This window comes from Lemur catta, chromosome 2, assembly GCF_020740605.2.
Source record: "Lemur catta isolate mLemCat1 chromosome 2, mLemCat1.pri, whole genome shotgun sequence".
Lineage (NCBI taxonomy): Eukaryota > Metazoa > Chordata > Mammalia > Primates > Lemuridae > Lemur > Lemur catta.
The window spans coordinates 63,853,115-63,866,653 of NC_059129.1; the positions used below are offsets into that span (position 1 = coordinate 63,853,115).

General features: G+C 36.6%; 1 protein-coding gene across 1 annotated transcript in view; it reads left to right on the forward strand.

Moving 5' to 3' along the window:
* PRIM2 (DNA primase subunit 2) overlaps window positions 1-13,539 on the forward strand; it is a 269,780-nt gene that overhangs the window by 49,757 nt on the left and 206,484 nt on the right. The window contains exons 6-7 of the mRNA XM_045543797.1: window positions 819-914; window positions 3,117-3,254. Of these exons, the coding sequence (XP_045399753.1) occupies window positions 819-914; window positions 3,117-3,254 (234 nt within the window). The remainder of the gene's footprint in view (window positions 1-818; window positions 915-3,116; window positions 3,255-13,539) is intronic.

The window sequence follows — 13,539 nt, forward strand, 5'->3', positions numbered from 1 at the left end:
CCCTACACAAAGATTGTCCCAGCATTGTATATTCTAAATCTTTTTAACTTTCACATTTTAATGGGTAGAAATAGTATACATTATTACTTTAATTTACCATATATTACTTTTATGAATATAGGCTATTCATGTTTTACTACTTATGGGTTACTAGTACTTGCGTACTAGTACCTAGGGCTTATTGAGGGTAATTCAGGTGTCATGTAAATATTTCTTTCAGTTTGTCATTTATATTTCATCTTCATTTACAGATATGTATATATTTTTTGGTATAGAAGTTTAAAGCTTATATCTGGTCAGATCTGTCAATCTTTTCTTTTTATAAGGTCATAATCAGTCTGAGATAATAAATTTATAGTTGTTCCTAGCAAAACTAATATTTTAAGTTTGGGATTGTCTTATGTGGGTAGAAAATTGAGAAATAGTTACACCATTCTAACCTCATATAGGTATTTTAATAAATTAACATAACTTTTGAATTGGGGTAATGCTCCTCTTTAGTCTTAAATTAACCTGAATTTTTATTATAATTTTTTTCTTTTTATTATTATAATACTTTCTGTTGCTCTGCTGCTGTTCTTTTGGTGTACTTCTTTAGAAATTAGAGTTAAAATTTGAAAGAATATCGAATTTAGATTTTCTTGCATATTCTGTCTTCTTTAATCATAATGATTTACTAATCATATTAGGAATGATTTGAGATATCAGAGTTTATTATTTTTTATTAACATATAGATTATTCACTAGAACAGGAAAGCATTTTATTGAAACTGAATGAGGACTTTAAATTTTTTAAACGATTTAAAATTGTTTTTAAGATAAGTGACGACGAGAGGACTTCCCGAGAAAAGGAGATTATTGCCTCATCACCAAGTTTAAATGGGGCTATCTTGGAGACAGAGTCGGTTTATAAGGTATGTAAACAGTTAAAATACTTCCTACGTTTTGTTAAATTTGTCACATTGAGCTTTATGTATATGTTTACTTAACCCATTTGTATAGCCTCTCGTCACCACAGCTACTCCCTCTCCTGCACGGACAGCGTCCTCATGGTGCTAAGTAAGGGTGTGCCAGCGTTCTGTGCTTGGCTGTCCCCTCACACAGACAGCCTCCTAACCCTGCTTGGGCTTTGACCACCTACTGCAGGCCATTTTCTTAAAGGATTACTCCCCTTGCGTCTTTTAGGGTTCTATGCCCTGGGCTGGGGTGTCCCCTGCAAGGATACTCTCATCACTTGGCTCTAACACCCTATTTGGATCACTGCCTTGCATGGAAGCCCCCTTCGCTGCTCTTGGCCTCTGACACCATGCTTTGGACTGCTCCCCGCAACATGGGGTGTGTGTGTGTGTGTGTGTGTGTGTGTGTGTGTCTGTCTGTCTCTCTCTCTCTCTCGGGCTCTGACACTGTAAGCCTCCTTGTTCTTCAGTGGGAATGCCTTCCTTAACCATCTCCGATTCCAGCATCCTGTGCTTGGCTGCCTCAGTTTCCCCCCACCCCTCAGCATAGGCAACTGTTTTGCATGAACCCACCAAATAAATGGCTTTTGGACCGAATAGTTCGAGAAGAGGAAGTAAGGAGAGCTGAAATTCATTTTACACAATCTCAACCGCACACTTCTTTTGAAAAGAACGTGCTGATTATTGTGGGTGCGTGCCAGTAGTTTAAAGTCCTGCCACCATATCAGCTCCCCATTCCAGTTTCCACATTTCTACCTGTTGGGCTATCATTCAGTCAGCCTTTCAAGCTTAGAGTGTGGGAATCAATATTTATTCGTCTCACACCACACATTTCCCGTTACTCTGCCCTCATATCATCTTTTGCTTCTGCTTGGGCACTTTTATTTCCGCTGTGACCACCTTAATAAGCTAGAATCATGGAATGTTATAGCTAAAGAACCCCTAAGGGTCATTTAGCCCATCTCTTCGTCCCCTCTCTCAGTTTCACAGATCTGGCTATTGAGGTTTAGAGAACATTCATTAAATTTACTGAATCATAAGTGTAGTCAGTAGCAGAGTTTGGACTAGAACTCACATTTCCAAAGTTCTGTCTGTCTCCTCTTCTTGCCTATATGATAGCAGTAAACCCTCTTACCTGCTCCTCCAGTAAGTGCTGTGTGAACTACCTGTTTGGTGCAGTATCACACAGTACTGCCCTGCAGGGCTGTCTAACTTTCCATGTGTGTCTGTCTTGTTTTTTCAACTAAGTAATGAACTCCTTGAGGGCGACGACTGTGATTGTCATAGAAATCAGTTAATCAAAAGCTATCTGTTAAAAACCATACGATCTGTTTATAGTATGTGGTGTCATTGGGTATACAGAAGAATTGAAGGCATACAGATTTGACTCTTCCCTAAAACTTGGATGAACAGGCAATTCGGGGATCATTTTTTCATCTAACTTTTTTTTTACCTCATTTTTGAAAAGGAGAAAAACTCTCATTGGAGAGGATAATTTTTACAGTTTATCAATATTATATTCTGCTCATCTCTTAGAATTCTACGATAGTTCATAGGATTTTAAAAATCTAAGTAGAATGTATTTTTTAAATAAATACTTATGGTGAATACTTTAATAGCAAAACTGAATGTTTATTATTTCCATTTCCTGGTGTCAAGGTTAGCTTAGCTTTTCCGATATGTTTCTTTAGAGTAAGAATGGAAACTTGGAAGAGATTGGAATTATTTTACTTACATGTAATTTTTGGCACTGAATATGTTGAATACAAATTAGGATTTTATTTGATTCAGAATAAAATGTGGGGAATGTTATATGAGGTGAATGCAATATGCTTAAAGGTCTTGAATTAGGAGTTTGAAATTCTGGGGATTATAATTTGTAAATGCAAAGGTTAAAGATAAAAAGAAAGTATTCCAACTTGGCTTTTTAGTATTATTATTATTTTTCAAAGCATCTACTCTGAAACAAACACAGTATTATACTGCTGCTCCTTAATGCTATCTGTTTAGTTTTAAGGAGTATAAATTGATCTTTTTGCTTTTCTTTTGTGTCTGCTACCACTAATGAATTTCTTTGTTTAGACTAATACATATGAAGACTTAGGAGGATGTCTTAATGTCAGGTGCTGACTTATTTTCACTGTTTTACTCTGAATTCAGATCCCTTTTGCTGATGCTCTGGAGTTGTTCCGAGGAAGGAAAGTCTATTTGGAAGGTGGCTTTGCTTACGTACCACTTAAGGATATTGTGGCAATCATCCTGAACGAATTTAGAGCCAAACTGTCCAAAGCTTTGGCAGTAAGTATTTCACTTTATTTCTGTATTTGACATGTTCACACTTTCAATGGTATACTCTTGCTTTTATTCTTAGTTTTATTAGTTTTACTTGTTTTATTCTGTGCTTTTGTAGGAAATAATTTTCATAATGGTATTCGGATTGCTTATGATGATGTGCTATCAATTCTAGATCTCCTTGGTTTTTACTTGTTACTACTCTTAGTTGATTTTTTGATTTATTCTTTCTCCTACCAATACTCATGGTGAGCTGATTAATTTTGTGGGTGGCCTCTGTGGGTTTCATTAAGGTCGTATCTTTTTTTCTTAGAGATGGACTTTAAATATGGCTCCTAGCAATTAGTGTGGCCTGTGGTGGTTATAACCCCTAGATTTCTGTTCTTAATTAGTATTTAGTATCAGTAGAGAGCAATATAGAAGAAAGGCTTAATACTCATGTACTTAAAATAGTGATGCAATATTTTTTACGTCACTTTTTTGCAATATTAAGACATGAGAGTCTTAATACTCATGTACTTAAAATAGTGATGCGATAAACAGCCCAGTACTGGGTGAAATTGGAGGTAGTTGTGTTGAACAAATGACATGATCAGTGCTTTTAAAGTAGTTTGTTGAAAACATGACTCTTAAGTGGTGATATCGTAAAACTATACACATCTTATAGTGTTTTGTCTTTTAATCTGGGTCTAGTTTTTTAATACTTTTTTGTACTTAATTTAGGAGGGGACTATTAAGTTGTATGATGTGGCTTTTAAAAACTATACTGGTTATAGTGTAAGCATATGCCAAGCTTTCCTTTTGAGTTAAAAATTACAGTATTTCCTGGTATAAATAATTTTTATTGATTCTCTGGGGTTACCTAAACATTTATTTAGCTACATCAGCATTTGTGAAGACTAAGATATTAACTCTGTTTTTATTAAATGAGGCAATTTATGAAAACACTTAGCATGATTGGTATTTAATATCTGTTAATATTATTCTTCCATCCCTAATCCTCTGTTGTTTATCCTCATTCAGGTTGGTGCTTTTAAATTGTTTCTTTAGTTATCTGTCACTTAGCCTGTACTATAATCTGTTTATAGATAAGAATAATATCTTTTACCACTGTGAACTTCTGTAGGAGACACTGATATTTGTCTGATTATCGGCCATTTCCCTTCTTTTATTATTCTTGGTTTTGTTCACCATTTTCTCTCTGTTGACATTTTGGACAGCACTTCTTTGTGTGAAAAAGCCATATACTTTTCAGCACATTGGACATGCCTAGCTGTTATCCATTAAATACCAATAGTGACCCTCAGTCTCCATGACAACCAAAAACATCACCATACATTTTAGAAAGCTTCTGGGGTGTTGATACTACTTTTAAGCTGATCATGGTGGTTTCCTTCTCCTTTCCAAATTATTGATCTGCGCATGTGACACAGTGTAATTGTGGCTGAAAAATATGAGTTTGTTGTTTGGGGGCTCCTGAAAAAAGTTTTCCTTGCTAAAAAATGGGTACATGGATGAAATAGTCCTTTCATCCCTCTGGATATTGTTGTATCTGAATGCGATGCCTGGGATAGCTACAGCCATCTTGAGATAAGGTGGGTAACTTGAAGACAACACGGGTTGCTGAAGATAGGCATGTAGAGAGATGGAAAGAATCTGAATCCTCGATGAGGTCATCGAGTTGCTGAATCAATCCACCCTGGAACCACCAAAACTTATTACATGGTATAGTGGATAATGAGGTTTCAATTTTTTGAGGAACTATTAATAATTTAGGAACTCATTTGTGTGGAATTCTGTTCCCAGTACCTAGCTCAGTGTCTGTGTTAGTACTTTCTTTTCCAGTTGCAGGTAATAGAAAACCAACCTGTGCTGTCTTAACCAATAAATGGAATCTGCTAGCTCATAAAATTGAGAAGTCCAGATGTAGTATGAGGTTTAGACATAACCTGATGAATGTTCCAGCTAGTTCTCTGCAGTTGTCTTTACCCTTATATGTATGCTTTTTCCTAGTCTGGTTTCTCTCATGGTAGCAAAAGTGGCTGCAATTGGATCAGGCCTTACATTTATACTGCATAACATTCAAAAGAGTTTCTTTGTCCCAGAATTTCTGTTTTTAGTCTTAATATTTACTGTACTTGAATTGGCTAAGTCACATGCTGTATTAGTTTCCTATAGCGCCATAGCAAAGTACTACAAACTGGGTGTCGTACAACAACAGAAATTTATTGTCTCACAGTTCTGGAGGGCAGAAGTTTGAAATCAAGGTGTCGGCATGGCCATATTCACTCTAAGGTGCTAGGAAAAGATACATTCCAGGTCTCTCTTCTAGCTTCCGGTACTTCCTTGACTTGGGACAGTGTAGCTCCAGTCTTCACATGATATTCTCCTGGTGTGTCCCAAGTTTCTACTTTTTATAAGGATACCAATCATATTGGATTAGGGGTCCCCCTACTCCAGTGTGACCTCATTTTAACTAAATGTATCTTTAATGATCCTATTTCTAAATAAGGTCACATTCTGAGGTACTAGGGGTTAGGACTTTCAGGGGACACAAGTCAACCTGTATCACGTGCCTATCGCTAAACCAATTATGTGGTTGAAGGGATTGCCTTGCTTAAGGTCATGTGTCTACCCTTTAGCTGGAGGATCGTGCGAGCTGAGAGGCAGCATGTTCCTGAAACCACAGTATCCCCAACAAAAATGGGTGACTGTTAGGAATAGGGAGAGAAGAGAATGATGCTGGGGAGGCAAACAACAATTGGCTGCTACCTAGTGAACACTTAATGTGTATTAAATGTAAGAAGATTTTCACTTTGTAATTTCTATGTAAGCCAAGTTGCCCAATGCCTAAGTAATCTAATCATTACTATGAAAATGATTTTGAAATTCTTTTACTTTTGGGACTTCAGAGCTACTTCTGACCTTATGTATTACAAATTTTTAATACATTTTAACTGTTTAATAAATTTGCCTTGAGAGTAACTTTTTTTTTTATGTTTTTCTTTGAGGTAATTGAAGGTATTCTATGTATATTTGCTGTTCAGTTTATCTTCCTAATAATCCAGTGTAGAAAGGATATGTGGCAGACTTTTGCAAAAATTTTCTAATTCTTTTCTACTTCTGGTTAGAGAATGGAGAATCTAAATATATGGAGAGAAAAGACAAAACTCTATGAATTCCAAAGTTTGTAATACAATAACTTTTTCTCTAAACCATTTGAGACTAAGTTCTCAGCCTGATATCACTCAAAATATTTTTAGTGTGTAATTGCTACAAACAGGATATTTTCCACATAACCAGTTCAGCTGTCAAAATAAGGAAATGAATATTGATATGTTATTACCATCTAATCCTTAGGTCCCATAAGGACCCAAACCTAAATCACATGTATTATTTACTGGTCATGTCTCTTTAGTCTCTTTCAATCTGGAAGAGATTCTTAGTTTCTCCTTGACTTTCATGGACTTTGTTTCTTTTGAAGATTATCAGCTAGTTATTTTGTAGAGTATCTTTCACTTTGGGTTTCTCTCACGTTTCTGCATGTTTAGATTCAAGTTAGACATTTTAAGCAAGAATATCATAGAAGTGATGCTATATTCTTTTCATTGCATTCTGTCAGATGACATGATTTTGATTCATCTCAATTCTGATCACCTTTATCAAAATTTATTTACCTATTGTTGATGGGCATTTAGGTTTTCTTTTTCTTTTTTTTCTTTTTTGGTTATTACTAATACTGCTGCTCTGAACATTTTAGTACATCGTTTGGCCAACACATTTCTGTTGATTATATGCCTAGAAGTGGAATTGCAGTGCCTAGGGCATGTCTGTGTTTAGCTTTAATGGATTCAGATTTACTTTAAAAGAATTTGTCCTGGTTACCTGTGGATTGAGTTCTGGCCTCAGTGTCTTGGATTTGATAGAAGAGGGACAGTGACTTGCTGTGTGAGGCAATGCTTGGCTTTCTCCTGGGTGGGTCAAGGCCAACCCTGGTTGAGATGAAGTCCAGAGAGCATTTTGCTTCATCATGCAGGAGAGTGGGCAGGGTATATTTCCTGGGAACCTGTCCTGACAGCTATGGAAAGGAGCAGGAAGGAAGCGAAGGAGTTTCTTTTAGGGATGTGGTGAAGCAGAAATCTAAACCTATTGCTATGGTCTCTCTCTCTCTCTCTTTTTTTTGCTGTGGTCTCTTTATTACTGTCCTTTCTAGTGAGGAAGGTTTTGACCTTGGAGTATGTAATTGAAAAATTTCAGCTTTATAAATGGAAATATTCTTGTAGGATGAGAAAAAGTGCCCTAAAGTAGATTTTAAAAAAGTATTTTAATTAGTGGCAGAGGATGAAATAAATGGTGCAAGGGGAAGTTGTAAATCGATGGAAGAGTTTTACTCCAGTTGATATCTGAAAGCTGCTTCTTAATCTGTGATCATGGGATTTTTAAAATGTAACCAATTTGGTTTTTGAACATACTTTAGGACCAGTAAAATTTTGACACTACCTTCTGCTTTGATAAGAACTCTGTGGCCCCACATGCTTCAGGAATGTCCTCCACATATCTCCTTTGTGCTCCTGCAGCATGCTGCTCACTACCAAACTACTGTGAAATTGTTCTCATTGTGTTTTTTCCCCCTGAACTAAAACATAAGCTCTTTGAGAGTTAGGGCTCTCTCTTAGTTCAAATTTTCTATCAAGTGTAGCATCTGGTACACGGAGACAGTGCTCAGTAAAATTTTGTTGAATTGACAGATATTGAACTATTGTGTGAACTTGCTTTGGTTTATAGTTTACTGTTTATGCATACTGTTGATCCTCACTATAACCTTCTAAGACAGACAGGGATTATAATCAGCATTACACAGATGAGAAAAATGCAGCTCAGAGAGGCTAGGTAATTTGTCCAAGGTTATGTTGGCTAATAATTGCTGGAGCCATGACTGGATCTCTGGTTTTTCTGATTGTATCTTAGGGTCTTTTCATGATAACTGTGCTTTTGTAAGGAGCTGTATAACCTGGGGATTTAGGTCTTAATAGTCTGCGAAAATACTGAAAAATAAGTATATTAGTGTCCAATTATAGAACTGGCAAAAGGGGTGAATTTGTAGCTATGATGCAATAGATTGGCAACCAGTTAGGGAAAAGAATGAGGGCAAAATATATATATATTTTTGCTCACATAACAATTTTAGGAGGTGTAGCTAGTTCTTTTATTTAATGGTTTATTTTTACACAGCTTTTCATTTGTTTATCTGTGCATTATTTTGAGTACTAGAGATACTGTATTTAACAAGATGAAAAATTTTCTCTTACAAAGCCTGTATTCTAGTGGGAGATAGGTAGTTACCAAAGAAATAAACAACAGCAATATTATATATGACATGAAGGAGCCAGTGGAACAAACATAGAGGAAAGTGCATTCCAGGCAGGGAAAGTCACTAATGCATGGGTCCCATGGAGGGAATTTTGACATTTTTTCAGAATAAAAAAAGGCCAGTGTAGCTGGATCATAGTGAGCTAGGGGAGAGTGGTACAAGATGAGACTGCAGTGTCTAGATGCAGGACTTTACTCTGTTTATTCAAAGTCCCATAGAGTTTGGTTTTTTTTAGCCTGATGTAGTGGAAAGCCACTGGATGATTTTGAACAAGGAAGTGATATGATCTGATTTATGCTTTACATAGATTACTGTGGCTGCAGCTTGAAAACCACTTTGGAGGACAGAAAGAATGGATACAGGAGGACCAGTATGGAAGTTTATCACATTAACCTAGATGGTGGCTTGAAATCTAGATGGTGGCTTGGTTGTGGTGATGCGACTGAGAAGTCAGTGGATTTCAGTTATGTTTTTGAAGTATTGTTGACATGGTGGATTGGGTATGAGAGAAATGAGGAATCAGAATAATAGTAATGATGATGATAGCTTAAACTTAATGAAAATTTAATATTCACCAAGTGCTGTTCTAAATGCTTATATGAATTAACACGTTTAATCTTTATAGTAAGCCTATTAGGTGGGTACCATTATCACTTTTTACTATCTTTGTACAGGTAGTAAGGAACAGAGGCAGGATTTGAATCCACGCAACCTGGCTTTAGAGTCTGTGTTCCTGACCACTATGTTACACTGTCTAGACTTTTGGCCTGAATAATTGATTAGAGGGTGATGACTTTTACCAAGATGTGGAAGGCTATGAGAAAAATACATAAAATAAAATCAAGAGTCTTGTTCTGACCCTGGGAAGTGGGAATTGCTTATTGGCTATACAAATGGAGATGGCAAGTATGAAGTTGGATTTAGGAGTCTGGATTTATGGGGAGGAGAATGTGAAGCCATGAGACTGTACTAAACCACAGGAAGAGTATGGAATGTCAGTGAAGAGGAGAAGGAGGGTCCATGACTGAGTTTGGTGTTCACACAACACCACTCCATGTCATTAGCAGTGAACTAACTAACTAACTTCCCTAACTAAACTAACTACCTAACTTCCTTCCTTCCTTCCTTCCTTCCTTCCTTCCTTCCTTCCTTCCTTCCTTCCTTCCTTCCTTCCTTCCTTCCTTCCTTCCTCTAGAATTAATTTTTTAATTTTTATTTATATTTTGATAGATTTAGGTGTATAAGTGGTTTTTGGTTATGTAGATTAATTATATAGTGGTGATATCTGGGTTTTTAGTGTACCAATCACCTGAATAGTATACATTGCACCCAGTAGGTAGTTTTTCTTCCCTCTCTTCCTCCTTCCCCACCCCCTTCCTCCCTGCTTCTGAGTCTCTAATGTTCGTTATACCACTCTGTATACCCTTATGTGGCTGTAGCTTAGCTCCAACTTATAAGTGGGAACATGTGGTATTCGGTTTTGCATTCCTGCATTACTTCACTTAGGATAATGGCCTCTAGTTCCATTCAAGTTGCTGCAAAAGATGTTATTTCATCTTTTTTTATGGTTGAGTAGTATTCCATGGTGTCTGTGTATACACACACCTTATTTTCTTTATCCATTCCTTAGTTGATGGGTACTTGGGTGAATTCCATATCTTTGCAATTGTGAATTGTGTTGTGATAAACATACAATTGCAGGTGTCTTTTTGATGTAATGACTTCTTTTCCTTTGGATAGATACCCAGGAGTGGGATTGCTGGGCCGAATGATAGATCTACTTTTAGTTTTTTGAGAAATCGCCATACTGTTTTCCATAGAAGTTGTATTAATTTGCATTCCTACCAACAGTATGTTAGTGAAGAACTCTCTTTCTAGTAGGGGGAGCTGAGCTGTGCATAAGGGATTCAATCAGTGATGAACTGCAAGAGAGGAGTGGCCTGAGAGTTGTATCAACTAAGCTCAGAGAATTTTGAGAAAAGATAGAATTGATGCTGGCTTTAAATAATTTGGCTATAGAGAAGTGAGCAGCTTGTAAAGAGTAGTAGAAATAAATTGTTAGGTACTGGAAAACATGGGCTATGTTTAGCGAATGGTTAGTGGTATGATTGATGAGATTTAATATCTATGAAGAAGAAGCAGCAGAAGCTCATATTCTAACAGTGAGTATCACCAAGCTAATGAGTTTATGTTAGTGGTTTCTAAGCTTTTTTGGTTGTGTTCCCTCAGTTAAAATATCACACTCCTCCTGATATACAGATGTAGCCATTGTAAAATGGGAATTTTAAACAGGAGAGGAAAAAAAAATAGGAATAGATATGAGTAATTTGTTTCCCCATATCAGTAGGTCATCTTGTGTACACCCAGCTTGGAATCATTGTTGTGAACTGCTGATGTTATTGTTGGAGATGTGTTTTAGCAATAGGAAGTGAGACACAGCTATTTGTGAGAGAGAATGATTTTGATATTGGGTAGGTTGAGACTATAAGATTAATAGGACATTCTGATAAATTTGGGTTGGAACTCGGAAGAGTGCTTAGAGATTCAGAGATAGATTTAGGAGTCACCCACATGGTTGTGAAATTTAAAGCCAAACTAGTGGATGCAATTTCTAAGGAGTAGCATGTAAAGAAAGAAGAGTACCAAATACCTAACTGCATATATTGTAAGAATGGTTGTGGAGATCAGGAGAATGAGAAGTCATTACAAGTAAGTTTTGGCCTTTTTCTTTCTCTCTCTCTCTATATATATATAGGTAGATACAGGTATATTTATAGATATATAAATATAGAGATATGCTTGCTTTTCCTGTTAAGTATAGTAGTGCCTACAGGCTTTCTTTTATAAGAGGCTCTCTATACAACTTACCAATCAGGCCTGTTCATTTTGTCTGTGAAAATTTAGCCCCAGAAAGGTTGAGTGGCTTACCAAAACTCATGCAGATCATTAGTGAAGGACCTGGGTGAGGACCTGGGTGACTATCATTCATCATTAGTGAAGTGTTTCAGTCCTTTGCTTTAGTTCTTCCAAAACTCCTTAAGTTCAGTGCTGGTTTTACTACACTTTGTTGCCTCTCCCCAGGCCCAGTCAAATACCTCTGCTCCTCTACTGCTTTCTCTGATTCACCCTCAATCAGGTGTTTCCTTTGCATATTTTAAATACTTCAGCAGTTCCAGGGTAGAGGTTGTGCCATATTCAACTTAGTTATCTCTGATGCCTAGCACAGTGCCTGGTGAAGAGTTGGTGCTCAGGATCTGATGAATTACCTGTGAGAGCTGAATGTTCCCATTTTCCCGATTTCTTGATAAAACTAAAATTATATGGGGTTGCACTAAAGTGTACTGTTCATAAAAAAAAAGTGAATTGTTTACCTGATAATACGTGCAAAGTGCTATACATGCAGAATATTTCTAAAATCTCAATTGCAAATGTTTCTGAGCTCAGAATACTTCTGAAGAACTACCGCGGTTGGCTGTAGAAGTTAAAATTGTTACTCTTTTGACAGTTTTTCACTGGAGTATGTAGGTGTGAATTTTATATTTTGCCTCAGAATTTATGATGCAGCATAAACCAGGTTTAAACTCTAGCTACCTTGAGAGTAGCAGCTTCATTCTTCATGGTTGAACTCTCCAGAGTAATCCTTAGGTTACTACTTTTGCCGTCATCCTTGTGGTTTTTTCTCCTCCCTCGTTCACAGAAAAGGTAAGATTCCCCTCACACTCCTTTATAAACATATCCATTTTTCAGATCATTTATCATATTTAAGAATTATAATTACCCGTTTTAAAGCCCTAGCCTGAATTGGCTAGAAGATACTTAATAGTTTTACACATCATTTATACTTTATTTTTTTTCACTGAGCTGTACTTTTATTGACACCTGAGTGCACTGAAACACAGATTTTTATCCCTATTACCTACTTGTGATGAAAAAATATCAGCAGATTCTGTTGCTAGGAAACAGTTGAATACTGAAATAGTTTTTTGGGGGGGGTTACTTGTAAATTCAATTCTTTGACAGTTCTCTCACAGAGCAAAAATTTATTCAGTCACTACAAAGAAAGATGCATCACCTGTTAGTTTTCCAATTTAAAAATTTTGCACAGGGGGAGATGAGAATACGTAAAATGTTAACAGGATTGATTAAGTGTTGAGAGTGTAATTTTTAGTAGTGACTGGACATTGAAAAATAATGATTCTGTGTATACCTTTGAGTTTCAGTTTTGTTAAAATTTTATGATTCATTGTTATTGAGAAAGTGACAGTAAGAACAAGAGAGAGACATATACATACACCTGACACATAGGAATTTAAACCAAAGTGAAATGGTGCATTAATTAAACCAACTTCCTCACAGGAATAGTATTGCCCACATCCTATATTAAATCACCCAGGTCTGCTCTTTTACCTATAATGTGCCAGAGAAAGAATAAATATTAAAGAAGTATGTGGTTATAATCAGTTTTCTGATTGTCATTTAGTTTTATCATAGTTGTATAAGATTTAGAAAAAAGATTTTTACTCCAATCTGTAACTTTTCTTGAGTATCTACTATGTGTCAGGCAAAAACTGGAGACACAGGTATGATTAAGCTTTCAGGGTGCTCAGAATGTGCGAGACGGAGCAGCAATGGAGGAGACACGTAAATGATCTTCATACATGTGGTCAATAAGTAGAGAAGTGTGCACTAGGTAATGAGGCAGCGCAAAGAAGAGGGTGATGAACTTAGTCTGGGGATTTCAGAGAGAGCTTGAAAGACGTCAGCTCTTAGCAGGGTTTTGCAAGGCTCTTTCTTAGATGTGAACAATCCCTTGACCGTATGTTTTCTGGGGGGTAGTGAGTGGGGAATAAGACCTCTGGTTTTAAAAATTGTTATTAAGTTCCCTGTTGTTTCTTCTTTGTTCATATCCTTGGCTGGTAA